Source organism: Nilaparvata lugens, chromosome X (assembly GCF_014356525.2).
Source record: "Nilaparvata lugens isolate BPH chromosome X, ASM1435652v1, whole genome shotgun sequence".
Taxonomy (NCBI): Eukaryota; Metazoa; Arthropoda; class Insecta; order Hemiptera; family Delphacidae; genus Nilaparvata; species Nilaparvata lugens.
This window is the reverse complement of record NC_052518.1, coordinates 35,494,521-35,522,214: the sequence shown is the minus strand read 5'-3', so window position 1 is coordinate 35,522,214 and position 27,694 is coordinate 35,494,521. Positions and strand designations below refer to the sequence as shown.

Genomic DNA, 27,694 nt, shown 5'->3' with positions numbered 1-27,694 from the left:
TTATTCGTGTGAGGATTTCCTCGCGACAGCCAAGACGACAAACCGCTACTCTAACCCCAACCATTCTCGAGTGAATCGACTGAAAAAGGCTTATTTTGAATATCAGCTGCAACATAGATAACAACAATGAAGTTGTTCAGATTAGCACTGAACTTCTCTTAAGGCCCCCTTTCACGACAGAGCCAACGGAGCCAAATACACAGAACATATCCTCCGATTGGCTGATTCTCACCAATAGCTGTTTCGTAGCCAATTGGAGGATATGATCTGTGGATTTGGCTCTGTCATGAATGTGGGCCTTATTATTTCGTTATAACTTTTTATCAATGTTACAAATCTCAATTGGCTTCTTCCTCAATATATATATATATATATATATATATTATATATATATATATATTTATAAGATATATAAATAGAGAGAACGTGGGTGGCTCGTTGGAGCAAGTCAGTGGTTCTCAAACTTTTTTTTTCGAGCCCCACCTGCATAATTCAGCTGTAAGCCGGGCCCCCCTACATGTATAAGCATAGACTACTGTGCATGTTGTACATATACGTATACGTACGTATATTACCTACATATTTTACACTCAATATTTATTTAGTTGAGTTTAGCACGTTCTATACATAACCCAATGGGGCGATAGTCTCAATCATAATGAAACAACTAATTCTATAAAAACAATTATCATTTATTCAGGTACTATCGTACATAGTTGTTATTTTTGTTGCATTGAACAATAAAAAGAGCCTGAGTGTGAATGATGAGCTCGTTTTTTTCGCACAGAGTTTATTGAAACGAGGTGTCAGCACTGATAACGGTACCCTACTCTAAGTTCCTGGTCACAACCAGTCTTGATCTATATTTACTTTTCATGCAGTAAACCCAGTTTTACACGAATGAATTGTCGCAAATGGAGTCAATATCTTCAATACATTATCACTCAAAATTTGTTATTATTAATCTATTCCATTTGGGTTGAGCCCAATTATTCATATACAGTCAGCAGTTTTGCGTCTTTGTCACTGTGATATTTCGTTCTAGGATGTATATAAATTGTCTTGCCTTTTCAATAGGAACTAAACATTAAAACTCAACACTTAAACACAAAAATGTATTCTCCTTGATTTGGCAAAAACAAACGTTTTTAAATTTTCTCCAAAGTCCAGTCTCTTTACAATTTCATTTTCAATCGACAGTATCGGGAGTGAATTGAGCCTTTCTTGTGCCATTGTAAAGCGCAAATACATTTTAATAGGTTGGAGTTTGCCAAAACTGTTTCTATGGGTATTTATATCCAATTATATTAAGCAAGCAATTTCTGTATATGGTTATATGGTTATGTATGTCCAACGGATCTCGAAAACGGCTCTAACGATTTTCACGAAATTTAGAACATAGTAGGTTTATGATTTTATGAAATTCGATTACGCTAGGTCTCATCCCTGCGAAAACTCGCTGAAGGTCATGAAAAGGATAATAATCATTCATCCTAGGAAAAACAGATGATAATTTCGTCGTTTGTGGATAACAGAAGATGCTTGTGTGAGAGAGAGACATAATTATGTCCAGCTGTTGAATCAATCAGCTTATCTCACGAGAAATATTATCTAGAAATTTTAATCGACTTGATCAAAATAATCTGATTTGTTGACATGACATAGTATATCATTCTGAACTAGAGTATGTAATAATTTTCAAAGCTAATCATTTTACAGTTTTAAGTGATTAGTGAGTGTTATTTTGTTATTCAATTTGGTATGTAAACAATCAAAATTAGAACTTTCCTGTTTTCAAATCTTTGGACTGAAAATTGGACTTGAATTCAAGTGTATAGAACATAACCAACTTTTTGGACTATTTATAGTGTATAAATCAAAATTTGGGGAAGAAACAGTTTTTGGCTGTGCCTGTTAGTCCTTCCCAATTATTCTAAATAATTGTGTTCTGTTTATCAATGAATAAATAATGAGCGAAGTTCGGTGCCTCGATATTAAACATAAAGAGAAATGCAAAATCGTCGACTTGAATCTTAGACCTCACTTCGCTCAGTCAATTAGACTTATTGAGGATGCCTCAATTGAATAAGGATCGTTTCCAGCCATCTCCCAATTTTTTATTCATGTGAAGATCTCCTCTCGCGACAGCCAAGACCGCAAATTTTAGCGTTTTCTCAGTTATTTCATCAATAGACAGAAAATGTTGAAATTTGGTACATAGGTTTAGCTAGGGTCTAAAAATTTAGTGATGAGGTGACTTTGATATTTCATCAAAGATTATTTCATCAACGATTTCTGCGTTTTCTCAGTACTTTGACTTTCAGATGGAATGAAGCATGCTCAAATGAAAAATGGAGGCGAGCGAAGCGAGCCCGCTGATCTCATTCTTGGACGAACCAGTCGGGGCTCCTGGCTAGACAAGCAAAGCGAGCCTGACGGCTAGTAATAAATAAAATAAAAATTCCTCAATAACTAGTTTCCAATACTACAATTATGAAATTATTACAATAATAAACCATAAGAGACGACTCATTTGAATAATTATCCATTCATATTAATCCATACAAAATGCTTCTCAAGAAGTGGAATCCTCTAAAGAGTAGCTAAGAATTCAGTCATCTCATCAGAAGAGCCATCAGTGATGTCCTGAACTAAGTCAACACAAGAACGTCTCTTATGGTTTATCATTGTGATAATTTCATAATGATTGTACTATTGAAAAATAATTATTGAGAAATTTCCTTTCTATTTATTATAATTGTTTTTTTTCATTGTTTCATTTGTGTATCATGTGAATAAAGATTTATTTGATTTGATTATGTATTATTATATTGTTGATATTGATCTCATCTGCAGTTGCAAAACTCTGGTCCAATTCACCTGATTTGCGTTCACGGGAATTGATGAAACTCTGAACAGCCCTACATTGATTTGCAGCCTCTGTTATATGAATAACGCATTAGCATTCTTCTCAACTTATCTCAATCTGTGTCGTCGGTATGCTCTCTTCAGCCTACCCACAAGTGGCACTAGATTCTACCTGGTTCATACAAATAATGCATTTTCAAGGATTCTCGGATGAGATATTTGGAAATGATAGTCTATCATATCAAATCTCTCATCGGTTAAGCTGCGAATAACCAATCTTTTACTTGTGGAACAGACTCTATTCCGGCCAAGATCGATTGAATCGAGGTTTTGGAATGCCAAAGTAATAAACCAAAACTGCCTGACAGGTGCTTGTTCTCGAATTCAATGTATAATACAACTCAACTTACAGTATTCCGACCAATTCTATAACTGACCATTTCTACAGTATTTGAATAAAACCTGGATACATTTACTATCTTATTTTTTTTCATCTTGACAGGACAAGTTTCTTAGCTTTTTCTTTCTCTTGATTTCTGTTCAAGATTAATATCGAAGCTAGGATAAATACAATCCATAAACTGAAAATTCTAAGCGAATAATTTGGCTCATTATAATAATACATTAATTACATTTGAATAAACATTCCACCTATGGATATAAACTACTTAGTACTGGGATTCAAGAGAGTGCACGTTTCACAGTGCCTCCCAACTCTTAATTTCGAGGTAGTCCTCGACATTATTGCAGGTAGGTGAGGAGGTCCGTGGAAACATTTTTTGGGAACCCCTGGTCAACATTGCGTTTTAGCTATTTGTGCTTATTAGAAAAAATAGAGATTCTGGAACTGCTACACCATGAGCTTTCTGATAGTGATAGAATACCGTACTCCATTTTATGTTGCATTGTTGAGAAACTTTCAGCTACCCAAATTGGATTATTTAATAATATGAACTAGGAGGACTCACTGCTCACTCAACTCTGATTCCTAATTATCTATTTTCTCCATGAGAAATCATTCTGGAATGCCTTGATTCTTCGAGTAGGTCTAATAGCCTGCGCGGTCAGCCTCCCTATCTGACAACTCGTGACTACGATTTTTTTGAGCGGAGTATGATTACTTAATCTTTTCCCCGGAACAACGTATTCTCACACGAAGTGAGCATGCCACACACAAGTAAAATATTCAATATAAGGTTTACAAGAAATTTTTTGCAAGGATATTGGCAGACACAGGAGAAAATGGCAATAAGAAGAGAAACAAAGAAACAAATTTCATTTTATCATAGGCTATACTGGTTTGAGATTCAATGTTAGGTTACCAATGTTAGAGACACCCTTTTCTGTAAATCAGTAAGTGAATTCTCAGTGAAGCTTGTTCAAGAATATAAACTTAATGACATGCTATTCTTGAATCTTAGCAAACCTCTCATCCCCATCACCAGCAATAGCCCAAATTCAATGCGGGAAATTCTTGGGAAATTGTGTTTTCAAGAATCATGTCTCAGTCACCAATGATTGTGATGAACCTGATTCGGCGTTGAATTGAAGAGCATTTTGTGCTCTTGAAAAAGTTCCTGGATTTTTTCACTATGAATGGTTTTTGAGTTATATGAAGAATAAAAGGTATTTTTAAGACTGTGGGGTTATCGGAGGGAATTTTTTCGTGAAGAATCATTCACAGACTACTTGTAACAAATAAATAGAGAATCAGTACTACAATACATTCTGCAAGCATGTCTCAAGTGGACTAAACAGGAAAATGAACTATGAATTTGCTAAGCTGTGAATCTATGAGTCTGAACGAAACAGAGAATGAGCTGCTGAATCATGAATTCATGGCAAATACCATAACAAAACCAGTTGCTTCGAACAGTGGAGGAGACGATGAGGATTTGCAGGGATATGCGAGTACCCCGCATTGTATGCTCAATTCGTAAATGAGTTTTGTGTGAGTGTGTATTAGCGATCGTAGCACAACGTGGTGGCAATTTTGGGAACTGGAGTGTATCCCAATTAGGTAGAGTACTGACAAAATGGGGAGATTTTTTTTAAATACGTTTTTACATGGTTTCAAGCATGTAGAAGTGATTTTCAATGAAATTGAGCATTGACAATATGGGGTCTCCCCGTAGTGTACACACCTCCCCTTAATGTGCTGTGTATACTTGATTGTCTCCCCTTATTATACCTTGTTCCAACACACACACACAGTAGCTATGAATTGTGGGGATAGACCGGTTTTTTTGCGCAATTTAATAATTTCCCTTTCTCAGCAAGGGAAAAAATAATTTCCCTTTGATGGAAAAATTCTCTACTGTCAAATTAAAGTGAATCCATATTTATACTGAGTGAATCTGTTACATCTTTATACTGTAAAATTATAAAGTGATTGCAAATTAATACAATTGGTTTGCTTTCCACCCGACAGTTAAGAAAAATTTCACAAATTTATATTGAAATTTTCTATGTGCTGTACAAACCGCAGGCGTTATTTTTTAAGTGTTTCTCCGAGAATATCTATAGTAAATTTAGTATGAACAAGCATTCCAAAAATGGCTATAGATATGCTCAGACCTATATCACTTGGGGTATCAGCTCTATTGATGTCTTAACAGAGAGAGGTCAATGATCTAAGTTGATCTTTTACATTTTTTATCTGCAATGTCATACAAGCATTTCCAAAGTTCATCGGAATTTGTAACAATAGTTGAGAAATCATTTGCACTACAATAATGTAGATGACCTGTATCTAGTATATCGAGCAGTTCGAAAATCTCAGATAAAATTGGAAAATGTACATTTTCTGTTTTTGTTAACGCTAGATCAACATCATCGCCTTGGAATCCTGTTGAAAATTTAATATTTTTTGCAATAGAATCAAATTCATTGAATGAAATTGACATCAAGAGGCGAGTTAATTTTTTTGAATTTTGCAAAGCTAAAACACTGCATGACCTTGATTGCTAAGAACTATAATTGATAAGGTAGGAATGTGCACCTAGCTGTAACAGTTGTGTCTGAGGGGGGCGTATCTCTTGATAAGGTACAAACCGCAGCCGTTACTTTTTTGGTAAGTGTGTTCTCCGAGAATATCTATAGTAAATTTAGTATGAACAAGCATTCCAAAAATGGCTATAGATATCCTCAGACCTATATCACTTGGAGGGAACATACTCAAGCTCTATTGATGTCTGACATATTTTAACAGAGAGAGGTCAATGATCTAAGTTGATCTTTTACATTTTTTATCTGCAATGTCATACAAGCATTTCCAAAGTTCATCCAGAGGCGAGTTAATTTTTTGAATTTTGCAAAGCTAAAACACTGCATGACCTCGATTAAGTTATGAACAATAAAATTGATAAGGTAGGAATGTGCACTTAGCTGTAACACAGTTGTCTCTGAGGGGGGCGTATCTAATTGTAGACAGACAACATGTACGAGCTTTATGCAGTCTCAATGCATGCAAGCAATAAACACACTGTTATTCCTTTCCGTTGTAGAATAATCCATAACGTGCAAAGTTTCTTTTCTGTGCATTCGTATACATCGGTGCCAATTTCATACTTTGCATTCGATTGTTTTCGCACAAGAAATTATTTGTTTGATACATATTTTTAAACAACAAAGAATTATAATGTTGAGCAATTTTGTGCTCAATTCCATCTTTGCAAATGGTGATTTGAAATGGAATACAGCATAATTATTGCACTCGTCAACGATAGCAAGTTCTTTCACAATAATTTGATTACAAGTTTGTTTAAACCAGTGAAGATCAACTGTAGCAATTTTCGTAGGTGTCTGCTTGTCGTCCACTCCTTTCTGTTCCTCTTCACGTATCTGTTCCTCCTCACGTTTCTGCTCCTCCACCTCCTCTTCCCCCTCCTCTTCCGACTTCTGGATTGGTGTACTGCTTCTCCTTGGTTCATAATAGAAACTTGTTGATTCAATATCGTAAAGTACCGACGACTGAGTTTGAGCTTTGTCCAAAATATCAGAATCAAGATCACACTGGATACCAATAGAGCGAGTTTGTGGCTTGTCCAAAATATCAGAACACAAAGAATAGGACATGATTCCTGTTCAAAGGTAAAACTGATAATGGCTTACATTTGGCGCAGTACACACCTTATATATAATATTGCATGCAGTGATGCACTCTATCAACAAATTACTGAACTTCTCAATTTAACAGCACGTACTCCGGAGTACATATCATGTTATTTTCATAATTTCTCCGGTTTTGATTCGCATTTTATTCTGAAATCGCTCGGTAAATGTAAAAAAGAAATTTCCTGCATCGCAAATACGTCAGAGAGATTTTTGACACTTTCGGTAGGCAAAATTAAATTTTTAGATTCCTACAAGTTTATGTCTGAATCCTTGGAAGTATTGGTGCGTAATTTGGTAGAAAGTACAGACATGGAAAAGAAGTTGGGGAAAGAAAGTACATTGGAAAGAACTTCCTCCAATAGAATGTTTTCATAATGATTTAACGGACACACCTCTGACACGCTAAGAATATCAACATGCACAAAGAGTGTTCTCAACATTCAATATTTTCATTACCTTTCAACTCAATGCTCGAACATTAACTAAAGTTAATTAATTAATCATTACACTAACTTAATCTAAAAGAAAAAATGGAATTTTCTATTAATTTGGAATAATACTTTCAAATCGAATTCGCCTATTCAGATCATCTATTTGAAATGAATTTTCAAAATTCATTTCAAATAGTTGATGTGAAAAAGTCAAACACAATAATATTGAAAGTCATACAGATAAGAATGAATGGAATGCTAATCCAGCCAGATGTGTGTGGGGGCAACACTCAACATTCACAACAAGACCTTGTGAAGGTTGTGAATGAATGAACGCATGGCGTTCACCAGATGTGTAAGGGCCAACGCCCTCACTTCACAACAAGGAAGCCAGCCGTGTGAAGTGAGGCGTTGCCCGACCTTGACACAGTGAGCGACCGAGTGATGTCAGCTTGCCATACATCAAGCTATAAAAACACATTTTCAATTTCTTATCAATCAATGCAACTTGCATAGTGTGGAGAGTGCTCAACAAGTATACTAGTGTGTGTGTGAACTGATAGGTGAGAATTGAGAAAAATTTTTATAGAATAACAAACTATTTTTTTAATGTTATTGATATTATAGATATTGGATACATATAACAAGTAAATTATAAATATGATACATGTTTTGTATATATATATATATATGTTAATGCTAGATAAGCTCCAAGATTATTAACAATTTTTACTTACAATCTTTATGTCGGACCATCTAGCATTAACATGTTTGACTAAAAGGCAAAATTTTGTGCAGTTCTTTTTGAACTTCTCAATATCGTTTGAGGATACAATTTCGGAAAACCGTTCCGGTTTTATAGAATAACAAACTATTTTTTAAATGTTATTGATATTATAGATATTGGATACATATAACAAGTAAATTATAAATATGATACATGTTTTGTATATATATATATATATATATATATATATATATATATATATATATATATATATATGTTAATGCTAGATAAGCTCCAAGATTATTAACAATTTTTACTTACAATCTTTATGTCGGACCATCTAGCATTAACATGTTTGACTAAAAGGCAAGATTTTGTGCAGTTCTTTTTGAACTTCTCAACATCGTTTGAGGATACAATTCGGAAAACCGTTCCGGTTTTATAGAATAACAAACTATTTTTTTAATGTTATTGATATTATAGATATTGGATACATATAACAAGTAAATTATAAATATGATACATGTTTTGTATATATATATATATATGTTAATGCTAGATAAGCTCCAAGATTATTAACAATTTTTACTTACAATCTTTATGTCGCACCATCTAGCATTAACATGTTTGACTAAAAGGCAAGATTTTGTGCAGTTCTTTTTGAACTTCTCAACATCGTTTGAGGATACAATTTCGGAAAACCGTTCCGGTTTTATAGAATAACAAACTATTTTTTTAATGTTATTGATATTATAGATATTTGATACATATAACAAGTAAATTATAAATATGATACATGTTTTGTATATATATATATATATATATATATATATATGTTAATGCTAGATGGGCCCCAAGATTATTAACAATTTTTACTTACAATCTTTATATCGGACCTTCTAGCATTAACATGTTTGACTAGAAGGCAAGATTTTGTGCAGTTCTTTTTGAACTTCTCAATATCGTTTGAGGATACAATTTCGGAAAACCGTTCCGGAAGATAAACCTCAGTCGACCTCATTCCGGGAGTGTATAGTTTCAAGATGATGCGACGTCCATGTTGGTTGGATGCCTCCCGGACGTCCACGATGGGGTATGGTAACCCCTCCTCCAATTCCCGCAAAGGCGTCCAGGGTTTTTCACATCTAGAATTTATAATTTGAATAAAGTCGTCTGTCTCCCTGTCCAATTCATCCTCCTCCTCCCCCTCCTCCGTCTCCCGTAACAGAGACATTATTGAGCTGTCTTGCGACTCCTGTTGCTGCACTCGTATCTGTTGAAAAATATTTCATTAGACTTTTATTTGTTTCAGGTTTAAAATCATACAAGAGAGAGAGAGAGATCTTGCTCAACAGATTCACTACTCAAAACTGTGAGTAATAACTCGGAAATTCTCTGACATAACTCTCAATTATCGAAAAAAATTTTTCAGTTCATTACAATCAACATATGATTGGATTTTTCATATAAGTAATAAGTAATTTGTCATCAAAGTTATTGCAGAATAATATGATTGGATTTATAATAACAATATTATTCGAATTTCACGTTTCATTACTCATGCAAATTTTTAACAATTTTTGTTTCACACAAACAGTTTATGCATATGATTGGATTTTTCATATAAGTAATAAGTAATTTGTCATCAAAGTTATTGCAGAAAACATACAGTTTATGCATATGATTGGATTTTTCATAATTCAAATATCAATGTATTATTCGCACTCGTATCTGTTGAAAAATATTTCATTAGACTCTTATTTGTTTCAGGTTTAAAATCATACAAGAGAGAGAGAGATCTTGCTCAACAGATTCACTACTCAAAACTGTGAGTAATAACTCGGAAATTCTCTGACATAACTCTCAATTATCGAAAAAAATTTTTCAGTTCATTACAATCAACATATGATTGGATTTTTCATATAAGTAATAAGTAATTTGTCATCAAAGTTATTGCAGAATAATATGATTGGATTTATAATAACAATATTATTCGAATTTCACGTTTCATTACTCATGCAAATTTTTAACAATTTTTGTTTCACACGAAATATTATAAACAGTTTATGCATTATTCGAATCAGTAATTTGATATAGTAAGTAATATATATATAAGTAATAACTCGGAAATTCTCCGATTACTTGAACTCAATTCAAATTGGTAGATAATTGAATTGTTTCATGCAACATATTCGAATTTATTATCGAAATTACTAAAACATGTTTTGAATTTTTATCCAAATTTCAATGCAACCATCATGAGAATTTATCTGTGTTCGGATTGTTTTGATAGCACAATTAGAAGTCAAGCTCAGTCTTCGCTCACAGTATAAGAATCAGTAATGACTTGTAATGCACACAAAAGATTTTATCCATTAGAAATTAGTTTTAAAAATTCACATTTTATAAAGATTTTGTGCACATTACAATAATAATAATTTTTTGTATGCTAACCTTTGATTGAGTGAGGACGTCGGGCTCGTCGTCGTCGACAAACAACCTCCGCTTCACTGACTGCTTGGGGGCGGGTACCGATGTGAGGGCCGCTCGGCGTGGTGCCCAAGTAGCTTGCGGGAGAGGGCTGCTGTCTGGGATGATGATGGAGGAATCCTCCTCACGTACAAAGATCCCTTGTTTCTTCAAGGGATCTGAGGAGACGCCAGAGGTGGAGGCAACAGCTGTAGGAGCAGAGGTGGTAGCTGAGCTGAGGCTTTTCTGCTGCTTCTTCTGCTGCTCCCAGTAGTTCAGCTTCCTCTCCGGAGGCGGGCTGTCTGGTAATAAGAATGTTGTGGAGGATGAGGAAGCACTTGATGAGTCCATCTCCGCGTTACGAATGACAATTTTTTAGAAACAATACTCAAGCGTATAGCTCTAACGTGAATGATGATTTTCCTCTGAGAAAAGTGATTATATAGCAAGTCGTTTCTCTGTCTGTTGCAGGCTTGTACGAGTGAGATAGAAACACATAGGAGGCGTGTCACAATTGGCGAACACTGCCAATACTCCCCAGAGGTTTAGCTTGACGATAACATTTGATTGTAAGTAAAATTTGTTACATTCTCATATTTTTGTGAAATAACACTAAATTGATTTTTATAATATATATTTGGTTACAGTTATTAAATATTTCATTGTTTTTCACAGCATTTTCTCACCTCACAACTCGGTCTCATAAGCAGTTGTGCTCTCGTGAGGGAAACTTACCTGCATCGAGAAAATCATAGGCGAGGAGCTAGCTGAGTTGAGACAATACCTGAACCGAGTCGAGGAGCTGAGAGAAGCATATCCGATTATTTCATTTCGTCAAATCAACACATGTAAGTTCATTTTTACTTAAATTTTTCTCCTCCTCCTCTCCTCCGGATTTATAATATATATTTGGTTACAGTTATTAAATATTTCATTGTTTTTCACAGCATTTTCTCACCTCACAACTCGGACTCATAAGCAGTTGTGCTCTCGTGAGGGAAACTTACCTGCATCGAGAAAATCATAGGCGAGGAGCTAAGCTGGAACAATACCTGAACCGAGTCGAGGAGCTGAGAGAAGCATATCCGATTATTTCATTTCATCAAATCAACACATGTAAGTTCATTTTTACTTAAATTTTTCTCCTCCTCCTCTCCTCTGAGGACAAAACCTCTCCTCGGAGCACAATTGTTCTCCTCCGAGCACAATTTTCCTCTTCTCCGAGGACAAAAATTGTGCTTTGTTCTCCTCCACTTGTTTAGCAGGAAAGAAAAAATGAGAGAGGAATCAGGAGAAGGGGTGAGAGGTAAATGTCAACAGTCAATGTCACAATAATTTTCTTTTACACTGTCCTACTTTTACTTTCCCTTTAATTTCCAGCATTGTGATGTTATTATACTGCTCCACTTCTTTTTGTGTGAAGGGAGTGTCTTCCAAGTTTTTCCATACATCTGAGAGAAACTTAAGTGATTCTATTCTAGGAAATGTATGACCATTATAGCTTGTCATACCATTTCTCCTAAAACACCTACATATGCAAATTTTCCTTTATTATTTACAGTAAATGCAGTCACATTGTACACTCCACTTAGATCAAAATTTCGCCAATGTGAATGGAAATATGGCTGAAGTTCCTCTCTCTCAAATTTTCTATTTCTTCCTCAAATTCTTCTATCTGCTTATGCTGTGCCCTAAATGACTGTGTGGTTTCAAAAAAAAAACTCAGTTTTCCTACGTTTTAGATAAATTTCATCCAGTTATAGCTTATGCTTCTTGGCTGATAGCACTGAGATAGGAGACAAGGGTTGTATCTCTTTAACAGGGTATGGGAGAAGCTTACAAGTTATGTTTGCTCGTTTTCTTATTTGTGGCTAAATATGATTCTGTTTCTTTAGAAAAAATGGCAAGAATACAAAGTTATCGTTATGAACTAACTGAACTATTGGAGACGCATCACCAATTATTGGACCAGTTAGCAGAAAAAGGATGGACAAATCTACAATATTTAACTTTTGTGAGAGATTATGAAAAATTAGGAGTTTGGCATAGTGATAACTATAATCATATTCTTGTTTGTGATTTATATGGTACATCATATGATAAATTCTGGGGGAATGGTGATATCCCAGGCTCATGGAGGTGTGTGTGTGCAATCCTTACACACTCTATCAATAGAATTAAGAAGGTTATAATAGAAAACAATGCTCATTTAACAAAAGAACAATTAAATAAACTTATCTGGAATTTTTTACGAGATTCTTCAGATGAGACAGGCTTAGAACAAGATTGATAGCATATTATGTTTAATTTCAGATTGGAGATGGATTCAATTTCATTTGATAAGAACTATTTTTCGAATAAAATCGATGAAAAATATAGATGTTGTTATTTCGAACTTATTGACAAAACAATATTAGAATTGAATAATTTCGGAAAAGAAGGACTAACGTTTGAGGAATATTTAACATTTATAAAACCTGGTAAAAGTGAAGAACAGAAGTCAGAACATATAAGCGTATGTTATATTATAAATAAGAATATAGTTGATAGACATCGAAGATGTGAATTAAAGGAAATTCCTGAATTTTGCTATTGTAATTCATTAGGTTGGTTGAATATTCAAATGTATTATTTCATTGATGATAGGTTAACAGATAAAAACATTGATAGTGTAAGATTTACATTTGAAATTATGAAAATGTGTGGCGAATCAGCAATGTTGTACAAACTATAACTTTAACTTTTTTACAGAAATTATGATGAACTCATTAATTGAGGAGAGAATAAAACTATTAAATACTAAAAGCTTTGAATGAGAAAATTAATTGTAATACTTGTAGAGGTTTAAGGAATAAATGTATTAGTTGTAAGTTACGAATAAATGCAAAATTATTATAACTATTGACAAAAAATAAATGCTGTATAATGTTTCTATGTCGTGTGAACTATCCCACTCGCAAGTATGAACTGAAAAGTGAAAAAGATCTCCTTCAAGCAGACCTTATTGAAATGATAAGTTTATCACGTTTTAATAAGGGTTATAAATATATCTTAGTTGTTATTAATTGTTTTACAAAATTTGCATATTGTATACCATTAAAAGACAAGGCAAGCCAATCTGTATTTAACGCTCTCGAGCCAATTATTTCTAAAAATAAGGACGATAAGCTGTTTCAAACAGATCAGGGAACAGAATTCTTCAATTCAAAAGTTAAAGCATTATTAGATAAATATAGTATTAAACATTAGCATGTTTTTAGTGACAAAAAAGCATCTATAGTTGAACGGCTGATTAGAACACTGAAATCGAAAATTTATAGATATTTAACTGAACATGGAACCAAAAACTGGTTAACCAATCTAGACAGTTTGGTTCAAAATTATAATGCTACAGTGCACAGTTCAATTAGAATGAAACCTAAAGATGTGGGGAAAAAAGATCGTACACATGTTTTATCGTCATTGAATTCTGCATTCAATAGACGATATAAATTGAAAAATTCAAAACCAAAATTTAAGCTAGGCGATGTTGTACGAATCTCAAAGAAAAGGGTTCTTTTCGATAAATCTTATAACATAAACTGGAGCGGAGAGTATTTTGTAATTCATTCTATATTTCCTTCTCAACCTGTAACGTATAGCTGCAAGAACAAGATGATGGATTCACTTAAACTGGCAGTAGCGTACGACCGATCAAAGGAGAGAACGAGATGATTTCTCTCCTTTACTCGCCATTCGTAATGCAGAGATCGCTATGCGGTGAGAGGCAAATGGTTTCACTAGTATACAAATGACGGATTAAAAAGGAACTCACGACTGATTTCTCTTTCACATGGCTTTTGCAATAGAGGAAAAAGCGGCAACGTGCCAGGGGGGCCCGAGTTGGGTGCAAGCCAGTCTGCTGCTTGTGTGAGAGAGAGAGAGACATATCACAATTTCTCTCTCTCTATAACCTTCACACGTGCGCTGGATTTCACTACATATTATCATTAGATAAGGAAAGTGTAGCATGCCTTCCATTAAGTTAATTGCAGGAGGTGTGTCTAATCGTTCGAGCTGATAAGACGAAAAAATGACTGGTTATTTTGATTGCACAAGTTTCAATGAATTCTCATTAAATGAATAAATTAAATTTGAAATTTTTCTTAACTGTTGGGCGGAAAGCAAACCATTATTATAAGGCATTAGATGTAGTAATATGCATTCACTCAGTATATCAAATTGTATTTGCCTTTTCAGATTTGAAAAATTCATTTCAAATAGCTGATCTGAATAGGTGAATTCGATTTGAAAGTATTATTCCAAATTAATAGAAAATTCAATTTTCTTTTAGATTAAGTTAGTGTAATGATTAACTGCACACTATACGTTCTTGATTCTTCACAATTCATTTTTTTTTTACACAAAACTTTTCTAATATAAAACACAATTTCAAATATCGATTTTAAGCTAGACAAACACTAAATCATCATTCAAGGATTCAATATCCATTTCATCTCTTCTCCCACCTGCTGCCAAGATTGAATTAAAAGTGTATTTGATAGCATACGAAGTAGATGGGTGGACAGTCTTCTCTACTTTCCTTCAATATTTGCAATAAATACTCTACATTCAGTTTGGTTCTTATTACTTCGTTTCTTATGTAGTCCAACTTGGTGTAACATTTAACTGCTCGAAGGAACCTCATTTCGGCTGCATGCAAATACACTTCCATAAGCTATTATTGGTTCAGCAATTAGTCTGTAGAGCTTCATCTGAATGGCTTATAAACTCTTTATCATATGCAAACGATACTGTTAAACACAGAAGACCAAGTTCAATTTGCACTTTTCATGTCAAATAGGATTGGTATGGACTTTGACATGATGAAAAAAGAAAAATTCAAGCTCATAGCGTTTAAAGGAAAGTCACCAGATAGATAGTGCTTGAGAACCAAATTTTGTAACAAATTAAATGCTTCAATTACTTGAGATGTCATACAGACAAGGAAAGGTTTAATCATTGCTATAGAAGTTTCATCAAACTTCTTAACAAAAACAGTATGAATATTTGAAGTTTTTGTTTTAACGCAAGTTTCATTATCAATTTATCTAAATTTGAAACTCTTTGTTTTATTCTGATTCATAGTTTCAGATTGAAGATTTGATGTTGAAATTGAAGTGAACATAATATTTGGACGATTTGTGACAAAATCAGGAAATTGAAGAAGTTTTGGGCAATAGCCTGTTTTTTCTTTTCCAACTATTGTATTGTTCGCTCTATCTAATAAATAAATAAAACTAATGAGAGAATGCTTTATTCGTGTAGATTACAATATATACTGGTTTTTACACTTATATACAATTATAAATGAATTTACATAATATAGACTGAGAAAATATTTTTTGAAGTGCATATGATATGAAAAAAGCACTTGTCAATAGTTGTAGCTAATATTGTTATGCATTAACATGAATTTTATATTATGACCAAATGAACATAAAATATATCTTCTCGAAAATACAAATATATTATATTAATATTGACACTGTACAACCAAAAAATAATGTATAATATGCATATTGATGCAAGTGGAATAAATACTAGCTTGCAAAGTGAGAGAAATATCACTTGAGTGCAAGCAGGAGTCGTTTGGTTCTTCAAGCGCACACACACACACTCACACATCAAAAAAAAAAAAAATAAATGCCTAATAGGACTCGAATTTTGAGATACAAAATTATTCATAGGGTGTATAATCATGCTCAATGCAGCACAATAAACCATTCCTCAACATCATTTGGATGAGCTTCGAAAAGCCAAGGCTTTAGTTTTGATTTAAATTTTTTGAAGCTTCTCAAATTTTTAATTTCTGCAGGCAGAATATTGTAGAACTTCGGTCCAAGAAATAGAAGGCACTTCTGAAAGAGAGTACAGCTTGCTTTAGGGCATCTCACCAATCCCAGAGTTATCTGCTGCGTTTGCTATGATTACCCTCGACCATGGGCTGACCATAGCTTCCACTCATCCTGTAGAATAGAGCTAGGAGCTTGAAGATGTACATATGTCTGAGAGGCAATGCATTTATCCGTCTGAAGAAAGGGAAAGAATGGGTTTGTCTGTGAACTCCAAATATAACTCGAACTGCTGCTTTTTGTAATGTAATTATTGATTTGAAGTGAGAAATGTAAGTTGAAGCCCAGCATGCTATCCCATAATCCAATTTGGAGTTAAGGAAAGCAAAGTATAGTTGGCGCAAAATATTTGGGGGAAGGAATTGCCTTAGATTATAGAAAACTCTTAACAAGTAGAATAGATGCTTCCTTAGACCCAAAACATGCATATTCCATGACAATTTATCATCTACAACCAACCCAAGATATCTTATAGACTGATTTCTTTCTTTCTACAACAGTGCAGTTACACTGCATCCTATTGCAGTCAATTTCATGATAGAAAGACATCCATACTAAAAAGATCGAGAGGGATGACCGAGAAGATGGACAAAAAGTTAATTTATTTCTACCATCATGCCTTGTTGCCAGAGATACTGGATCCTCGAACTTGCCGAAGTATGACAATCAGGGAGCCCATCAATCCCATTTTCTCATTTTTAAATAAAGTCTCATTGAAATTATCACATCTATTGGTTTTTTGTTTGTCCTTCTTAGTTCTTATAAAATAAACAGTTGTAATAACATTAAAAATTAAGAACATGGATTAAAAACGTTGACCACACTCCTTATAGATCTAAAGGTATATGAAAAACTTAATATAGTTGGAATTAAAATTAAATCAAGATAATAATATTTTTTAAACTTTACTGTATGAACAGAGATATTGTGGAATTTCTCCATATCAAGGTGAAATGAAAAAGATGTTGTCAGTTCCACATAATTTTTTTAATGAATTAACTAAACCAATATGACTCAAATAAATCATGTGGAACTGACAATATCGGTCTTATTTCACTATTCTATTGAAATTATATAATTATATTATAATTATATAATTTTCTATTCTATTGAAATTATATACAAAAAATATTTGAAAATAACAGCAGTATGTAAAACTTTTCTTATCATAAACTATTCCATCATTGTATACAAATAGAATTTATACGATTTCCAACTTGATTAACCTGTATATTTGCAGTTATTGAACGAAAGCTATAACGTGATTTGACGACATACGTTATTGAGGATATAACCAATACCTACTATTAATAGAAAGCTATTACCATAGATAAACAATAGCATAATGTTATGCTATCGTTTCTCTATGTTATTACTAAGTAAAAGCATAAGTAGATATCCCATGGTATAGAGCGTTTATGTCGCAACTTGTACTATTATCTCAAGCTGATAGTCACATAATTTCCACATAGTTCTTTCCTGTGAAGCTTTATAACGCTGGTATTCTCTCATATTGTGCCGTTCATACACTCTTACCCGGTCAAAACAGTAATAATTGACAATAATCGACAGTAATCGGCTTGAGATAACAGTAAAAGTTGCGACATAAATGCCCTATACCATGAGATATCTACTTACGCTATTGTTTCTCTATGGTGATAGTGGGTGTTGAATCACTACCTCCGTAAACACTACCTACCTCTGTTTACAGAGGTAGTGGTTGAATCAGGGTAACATTGAAATTGTGTAAGAAAAAAAAAATGTGTGGTGACATCACCAAACCAGTTGATGGGTGTCTGTGTTTTGCGAGTAATCACACAGACTGTCTGTCGTTTATGTGTCAACACGTGATTTCAGCTGTGTGTCTTGAATTTTGATTCTTATTCCATCAATAATAAGAGAGAGTAGGGTTGTGTTTGTTCGTTCGTTTGCATCATGTGAACTTGTGGATTACATACCGGAAAAACGGGAATGATTTAGATCTCCTAATTTTGAACATAATTTCTAAAAATATCAATGCACCTGGAAGCTCAATTTTCAATTTTCCTTTACATCAGTGCAACTTCATCTAATTTTGCTTCAACTCTGATGCTCAATTTTGGTGACATCAATGATATTAATTTATCAAATAATAGTTGTCTCTTGTCAGGAGCCTATAGGCACTTTTATTTATACTTGAAAGTAATGCATTGAACTCGATGTTGAAAAAATGCATCGGTCTCTTGAGAGTTTGATCCATTAATGTAGTTACGAGATAAATATTTTCTTGAACGAATTTATGTAGCGTTGACACAGGGTTTGAAAACTAGATAGAACCAGCTAAAACTCTGTTGTTAAAAAATCTTGTCATCTACATTATCATTAATGGTTGTTGAGAAGTAAAATTGTAACTCGTTTATTTCTGTTCAAGTAATTTCTGGATTGAGCATACTCAGTAAAATAAAATACAGAACATGTCATAAATGTCATAACAGGGAATGCTGTAGGAATCTTCAATCTACAGCAATTGTATTTATTATTGTAGTTATCTCAATCATAGAAAAGCCAGCAGTATTAAAGATTGGTGACAGTGGAATAATTATAATTGATATTGCAGGAAAGTGGGTGTCATAGCACGCGATGTACTAAGGCATAGCTGCCGAGGAGCAGAATGGATTCACTTTAACTGGCAGTATACGAATGACGGATTAAAAAGGAACTCACGACTGATTTCTCTTTCACATGGCTTTCGTAATAGAGGAAAAAGCAGTAGATATGGTGCGAGTGAGCGAGAATAGGAGATAACGCATGGGGCCATCTGTTTTTTTCCACCTAGTAGTTTGCACAATCTTTAAGCTTATGCGAGAGACAGAGAAACGATGGGTGTATCATACTCTCTCTCTCTTGTACCCTCCAAATTATTCAATTTGCAATCACTTTATAATTTTACAGTACAAAGATGTAACAGATTCACTCAGTATAAAGATGTAACAGATTCACTTTAATCTGTCAGTAGATAAAGTATAAGTTATTAGATGTATTAATTTGCAATCACTTTATAATTTTACAGTATAAAGATGTAACAGATTCACTCAGTATAAAGATGTAACAGATTCACTTTAATTTGACAGTAGAGAATTTTTCCCTCAAAGGGAAATTATTTTTTCCCTCATCTAGCATTCACTTTAATTTGACAGTATAGCATTAGATGTAGAAATATGGATTCACTTTAATCTGTCAGTATAAAGATGTAACAGATTCACTTTAATTTGACAGTAGAGAATTTTTTCCCTCATTTAGCATTCACTTTAATTTGACAGTATAGAGATGTAGAAATATGGATTCACTTTAATTTGACAGTATAGCATTAGATGTAGAAATATGGATTCACTTTAATTTGTCAGTATAAGATGTAACAGATTCACTTTAATTTGACAGTGGAGAATTTTTTCCTCATTTAGCATTCACTTTAATCTGTCAGTATAGCATTAGATGTAGAAATATGGATTCACTTAATCTGTGGAGAGGAGAGGGAGAGGGAGAGGGAGAAGGAGAGGGAGAAGGAGAGGAGAGGGAGAAGGAGAAGGAGAGGGAGAGGGAGAAGGAGAGGAGAGGGAGAGGGAGAGGAGAAGGAGAGGGAGAGGGAGAGGAGAGGGAGAGGGAGAGGGAGAGGGGGAGGGGGAATTTGCGCAAACTCAGGGGGGTGGGGGAGGGGGGAGGGGGGGTAATTGCGCAAAAAAACCGGTCTATCCCCACAATTCATAGCTACTACACACACACACACACACACACACAAACACACACACCAGTGCTTGTAAGAGGGGTCAAAGGGGGAAGCACACACTTTCTGCACTAAACGGGCTCACCCTGAACCAGTGCTCCAATCATGCTGAGATTTTATATGTATATTCGATAAATATAAATGAATACCCCTATAACAAAAAAAAAGTTAAATTTCAAATTTTTTCTCTGTCGAAACGGGCTCACTCAAATTCCCGCTATACGGGGTACATTCATACACACCATGACGTAGGCGTAAGGAAATTGAAGGGTGACCAATACAATAGATGCAGGTATTTGCATTGTCTTCGGATCACTCCGACGTTGCCAATTCTACTGGTTCCTTCCTCTTTCTAGAAACGCAGTTTTGGATTGAAACTGACCAAAGTAAATGTTCCTTTTCACTCTCAGAACTTCTTCTCTCACATAGTTTTGATCTCCAGTCTTCAGTAAGATATCGCTCTCTCAACAGCTAGTTTTTACATTTTATGTGAATAGTTTATAAATTAACATGATAAATGATAAATGTTATCATGATAACATGATAAATTAGAAGTACTTGAATCACGCCTTCAGAGAAACGTATGCTTTAACAATGATTACTTGGATTAAATGGCAGAAGAGAAAAATAAAGAGAACTTGGATTAACATTGCTTGCTTATGTTTATTAATTCCCCGGGAAAATTTTTTAAGGGAAGATGCTAGAAGCAGCAGTTGAAAGCAATTTCTTACATGATTACTATGGCTGAGATTTAGCAGATGCTTTGTGTAAATCAATGTTTTATTTATAACTTGTGTATAATTCTTGAGAACTTGTGAAATTCTCAAGAATAGTAATTGGTAAGCTTTGTGGAGTTCTGGAGAGCAGTAGGCTAATTTTGTTATGTTCTACCATAGAAAAAGGTAACATTATTGAATTGATCATTATTAGTTTATTTATGTACAATCGCATTCTTGGTTTCTGGTATTATTCACAAAGTGGATATCTTCTAAAAAACAAGAAAAAATTCTATGAAATAGTAATTATTATTAAACGAAAATCCCAATTAAGACTTCTGCTACTGCAAATATTGACAACAGGGTTATTTAATTAGGATTTTCGTTAATAGTAGTATAAAAAGGCCGGTCCTGGCACACAAGTGTGCCAGAACCGGCCTTTACCTCAAGGTCATCCAGGTCAACCACCCCCAACCTCAAGGTCATCCAGGTCAACCACCCTAACCTCAAGGTCATCCAGGTCAACCAACCCCAACCTCAAGGTCATCCAGGTCAACCACCCTAACCTCAAGGTCATCCAGGTCAACCACCTCAACCTCAAGGTCATCCAGGTCAACCACCCTAACCTCAAGGTCATCCAGGTCAACCACCCCAACCTCAAGGTCATCCAGGTCAACCACCCTAACCTCAAGGTCATCCAGGTCAACCACCCTAACCTCAAGGTCATCCAGGTCAACCACCCCAACCTCAAGGTCATCCCCCCCCAAAAAAAAAATTAAATTAAAAAAAAAAAATTTAAAAAGAAAAGAAAATAAAAATAAAAATAGAAAAAATTTTTAAAAAAATGAAAAAAAAATTAAAAAATTAAAAAAAAAATCAAAAACACATAAAATTGGGAATAAATGGGAAAAAAGGGGAAAAAAATTCCCTCCGGATCCTGAACTGGGGTATAAAAGGAGTTGTTCTGCAAGGAGTGGGACATTGTGTCTTGTGCAGTCGTGCCATCAGTACATGTGTGTACCACCAGTACGTGTGTGTGATTCCAGTGTATTGGTTTTGGACTACTCTCATCTTTATCAACATCAAGAGTAAGTACCAGTGCATTTTATAGTTATATATATATATATATTTATATTATATTCATGATTTAACAATTAAGTCCAAAAGAGTAGAATTTTGAAGTAGTTTGAGACTGACAATAAAATTCTAAAATGACTTAAATTCGAAAATGACAAGTTTAATTATGAATTAGGTTCCAATACATAGAGTAAATGACATAGTCAAAAATGACTAGTGTAATTATGAATTAGGTTCCAATACATACAAGTTAAGAGTTTAATTGTGAATTATGTTCTTTGAGTTGGTGGTTGTAATTCAACCTAACCTAAAAAACGTATAACAAGTCTTTGCCCTAGAATTAGGCTGTACCCACAATATGTTCGACATTGATAGTGTGTATGTCGTTTCAGACATGAGCGGCAATGGTTCTAATGATCAGGAGCACCCATCCCACCTCAGGAAGTAGATCCTAGACCCCCATTCACATTCCCCCATACAGCTCCGGACCATCATCCCTAGAACATAAACACCTATGAACCTCCATCCCCGACCCACCCACACACCTGACCCACGATCCTAGATACTGATTCACTGCCTTCATCCCCCACATCTGATGAAGGTATATATATATATATAGAGTTGAATACTGCATACCATACTAATACAATATTGTTTTGCATTGTTCCAGATGAGCAAAGCTGCACGATGTCAACAAACAGCAAACTCAGTGGACGAGTTTGTTGTCCTGGAGGAGGCATTCAAATCCCGACTCACGACTCTATACTACAATAATGCATACAAGGATGAGCCTGCCAAAGATTTCCACACCTTTCTGAGCAGTCTGAAGGATAAAATTGTTCACATCATCAGTCAGCAACTGCAGACACATGGAGCAATGAAGTTCAATCTAGTATTGGAGGCAACATATTTCCGCAGCACCCTTGATAAGACCTTCTTCGAACAAGAAGAGTTTCAGAATGTCACCTTCAAAACTCCAAACTACACCATCTTCAGTATTATCAATCTTCCAGACATCATCAACCAAGCGTGCATGACCCTACTGGATGAGGAGTCGAAATTTGAAGGAGATTCCAGTGGATGGAGTTTGCTTATCATCGATGGATTGTTCATCAGAAGTAGACCTCAATCCATAACACCAGTCATTCAACCACAACCAGTCATCCAACTGCCACCAGTCGCCCCACCATCGCCACCAGTCGTCCCACTATCGCCGCCAGTCGTCCCACCATCGCCACCAGTCGCCCCACTATCGCCACCAGTCATTCCACTATCGCCGCCAGTCGCCCCACTATCGCCGCCAGTCGTCCCACTATCGCCACCAGTTGCCCCACTATTGCCGCCAGTCACCCCACTATCGCCACCAGTCGCCCCACTATCACCACCAGTCGCCCCACTATCGCCGCCAGTCGCTCCACTATCGCCACCAGTCGCCCCACTATCGTCTCCAGTCATCCCACCATCACCACCAGTCGCCCCACTATCGCCACCAGTCGCCCCACTATCACCACCACTCGCCCCACTATTGTCACCAGTCGCCCCACTATTGTCACCAGTCGGAAGAAGTATCATATTCTATATAATTCAAGTCTTTAAACATAAATCCTCTATGGTGTAGTGGTTAGCAAGTCAACTTCCCAAGTTGGAGGTTCCAAGCTCAAATCCAAGGTGGTAAAGGTAAGTATTAAAGGTCAGTATCAACAGAACCAGAGGATATATATATATATTTTTTTAATTTTTTTTTTTTTTGTATGTAGTGGGTAGACTGGTCCACCACCACCAGTCGCCCGACCGCCGCCAGTCGTCCGGCCGCCGCTGACCACTGCCGGCCGCCACCGACCGCCGCCAGGCATCCCACCGGCCGAGGCCAAGACGGCTTCAATTTGGTAGTAGCCCTCATCACACCAATCAGTTAATATCGAATGTATTACCATTTTTAATATGTTAATAAAGAAATAAACCATCATTGGCTGATCCACTGTCTAAAACAACTCTCATGTAATGATGTAAACATGTATGAAATAAACCTCATTTTATGTGTTAACCATTGATTGAGAGTTTCATTAATTCATATAGGTAAAAAATCACCTTAATTTACTTTAGGCGACCCCACTCCACCTCCCTCTATCACATGACCAATGGCCACCAGCATTAAGGACTCTAGCTCAAGATGCTCATGCACGACCAGTCACTCTTAACTGATCAGTCACTGTTCAGTCACTGTTCAGTTATTGATCAGTCACTGAACAGTCACTGATCAGTCTGATCAGTAACTGATCAGTCACTGTTCAGTCACTGATCAGTCACTGATCAGTTACTGATCAGTCACTGTTCACTTACAGCATGCTGCAATGAGCTTAGACATAGTTGGTAAAGTATACATAGTATAGGAGCTAGAAGAAGGCTAGAATTGCTCATTATTGCAATCAAACAGGTATATTGTAGGAACAATAGTTAAGAGTACAAGGCACATCCTGCACTATCAACTCCTATAGTAAATTTCTATTGGAAACATTTATGGATAGTCATATAGTGCAGGGTGTGAGATGCATCTTGAGACTAGTGCTTGGTTAAAGCTGTTTCTTATATATACTAAATCAACTGGTGGTGAAATAAAAACAAATGTTGGATAATAATAATCATATAATTGGATATGAAACATGAAATATAGAAATATAGAATAAAATATATAGTGCGAATATAGAATGATATAGACATACAGAATAATTGGATATGGAACATGGAATATAGAATAAAATACAGTGCAAATAAAGTCCCGGTGAGGATGCTGCCAGTGGTTGGATGGCTGGCGGTGGAGATGCTGCCGGTGATTGGATGGCTGACGGTGGAGATGCTGCTGGTGGGGATGCTGGTGGTGGAGAAGCGACCGGTGCATCCAGTCGCCTCAACCACTCCTCCAAACCAATACTATTAATCTCAGCTAGCTGTAAAGAAAGAAAAATACTATGGATTAAACAGTAATAGAATACATTCCAATTTTACATTTCAAAGTATGCAAAAATGAATTGAACCTTGTAGAGTTGGTAAGACAAATTAATATTCAGTACTAGCATATGGTTTCAAAATGGTGGGGTGGGCTTGAATATATAGACTGGAACCGCATTCCTCCTTGTAAGGACTCTGAAGTGAAATTTTGAAACATGTTAATCATCCACCAAGAGGAGAATTGGTGCGTAATGATAACGTTTAAGGTTGTCTCACAGTAAGCTTGTATATCCTTATCTATAAACGTTGCTACATTGTGCTGTGAGATGAGTGAAAACTGTGACAAGAAATGACAAACTTTGATATGCCAATTTTCAATGAACTTTCATTGGAGATATATCCTATTGAAGCATTACCATAATGTTTTTCAGTTTGATTGGTTCTATGTTTAGAATGTAAGATTTGGTGAGAATGATTTAATTTATATAAATATATATTCAGAAGACAACTTTGAATTCATTATTATTCTTCTAAAAGAATATTCAACTGTGCTGAATACACACACACACAACATAAAGAGTTTTAAAAGGAAAAGATGGGATTTGAATGTTACTGCTGGATATGCATTGAAAGAATGGTAAAATCTCATCCTAGTTGTCAAGTACATCTAGAATTCATGATGGTAAGAAGTTCGTTTCACTTAAATCTAGCAGAAGATCGTTTCACTTAGATCTGTCACTAGATTGCCTTTCTCTCTCTCACACATATCTCTCTCTGCTATGAATCAACATCAAATAGGCCGTGACTAAATGTAATTGAGCATGACTGAATGTAATTAGGTATGACTATATTAACTAGAGCATGACTAGAGAGAGAGAGTATCAAATCCATACTTCTCATCTACTAATAATGAAGTATGTATAAATAAATATGAATATTTATACATAAATATTGAATACTTATAATGAAGTGAATATAGATAGAGGAAAAGTTCTCATAGAGTACATACCGCTTCATCATCAATGTTAACCAATTCAGGAGTTCTTCCAACTCTAAGTATAGTGACATCACTACTGAGTGTGTGAGAGCTTCTAACACATTGAAGAAGATTTATCTCCCCAACATGCAAAAAAACGGGATTGTGTAGGATATTTCCTTATGGATAAGCCGACTTTATCGTTAGGAGACGATATGTATATTTCCAATGAGAAAAGTATATAAATAATAAGTTCGCGAGTAAAGCTGTTTATGGTTTCCTGTTCTAAAAATTGCTCCACTTCTTGACCGCATATCCTTTCCATTCAATGATTAGGAAAAACATCCTATTATCTCATTCACACAAAACAATGTTTCCTCTACTCCTTCCACTCTAATAAAAATAAAAGCAGCATATACTATAAAAGCGGCGGTTGGTAGCACTGGGCTACACACTTAAGTCAATGAAATTTTAGGCTCCCAAATTTTTCGAATTTAAACATTTGTTGTGTCGAGTATTTACATAGTGAGTATTCAAGTGATATTTTCAAGTGCACAGTTACCTGGTATGTATATCCAATTTACAGAATAGTGAGTTGTATTAATGTACACTGTTCAACATACACACGCTTCTTTTCGCACAATAGTCTCCATTTTGTCTACCGGCACTTTCCTGTAATTATTCAAATTGAGTTTATTCACAGAAATCATTACAAATACAGTACACATGTATAAATAATATAAATACTTGTGAATTTTCCCCACATAGACAAGTCTGTGTGTGGGGAAAGAGTTCTAATGAAAAAAAAATTGATACTAAAAAGAAAATTATAAATATTTACAATACAGTACAATTTGAAAAATAAAAGTTTGTTAAATGTAGTGGAGAAAGTATATGTTTTGAATTGAAGTAGTACAATATATATATTATGGTATATAGCTTGAACATGGCACACAAAATAAAATTTAGAACTTGAACAATGATAAATTATGAGCAATATATTGATGATATATATACTTTCATAAATATGATGATGATAGATAAGATTTTTATCTAATTCACATATATGATGATGAATACAAGAAAAATATACACATAGTATCAAAACCGGTAAGAGGAGTAGATGAGCTGATCAGCGACATCCCTGCCGGCTTCAAATAACCACATATTTAAAAATCGTTTGTATATGTTAAGGCTAAGGGGTTCTATTTGCTTTATGTAGGCGGGTATATTTCTATAAAGAATGTGGCATATGTAATGACTATTAAACCTATTGCAATTGCTAACTAATCTGGGTTGTAGAATTCCAAATATATTCATATTTCGTGTTTGGTAGGGATGGATAAGAGGATTAAATATTGCATTTTTATTACTTCGGATGAAAATTAAAAGTGATTTTATGTATAGCTGTCGCACATCAAGGACCTGAAATTCTTGATAGGCCAGTTCAGTCGGATAGCGACTATCCTGGTTCAAGCAAGTCTTTATGATTGCTCGCTGTGCAATTCCGACAGCTCTCAAAGTGAACGAGGATGCTCCACCCCAGGCCAGGATTCCATAATTTATAATTGATTGAACATAGGCGAAGTATGTCCTTCTCAATTGATTGACTGAAAGAACCTCCCTCAACTGTCGAAAGGCATATATTAGTCTACGAATGCGACATTTGAGGTATTCCATATGAGGAGTCCAACAAAGCCTGCAATCTATGAAG

The 27,694-nt window shown here is 35.0% G+C and overlaps 1 protein-coding gene across 1 annotated transcript; it reads right to left on the bottom strand.

Moving 5' to 3' along the window:
• Positions 1–7,786: 7,786 nt before the first annotated feature.
• LOC120354558 lies at positions 7,787–11,074 on the bottom strand. The gene is made up of 3 exons (XM_039441902.1): positions 10,597–11,074; positions 9,023–9,415; positions 7,787–7,882 (listed from the first exon to the last, which is right to left on the bottom strand). The coding sequence occupies exons 1-3, from the start codon at positions 10,960–10,962 to the stop codon at positions 7,787–7,789; spliced, it is 855 nt and encodes a 284-aa protein (XP_039297836.1). The 5' UTR covers positions 10,963–11,074.
• Between the last annotated feature and the right edge of the window lie 16,620 nt (positions 11,075–27,694).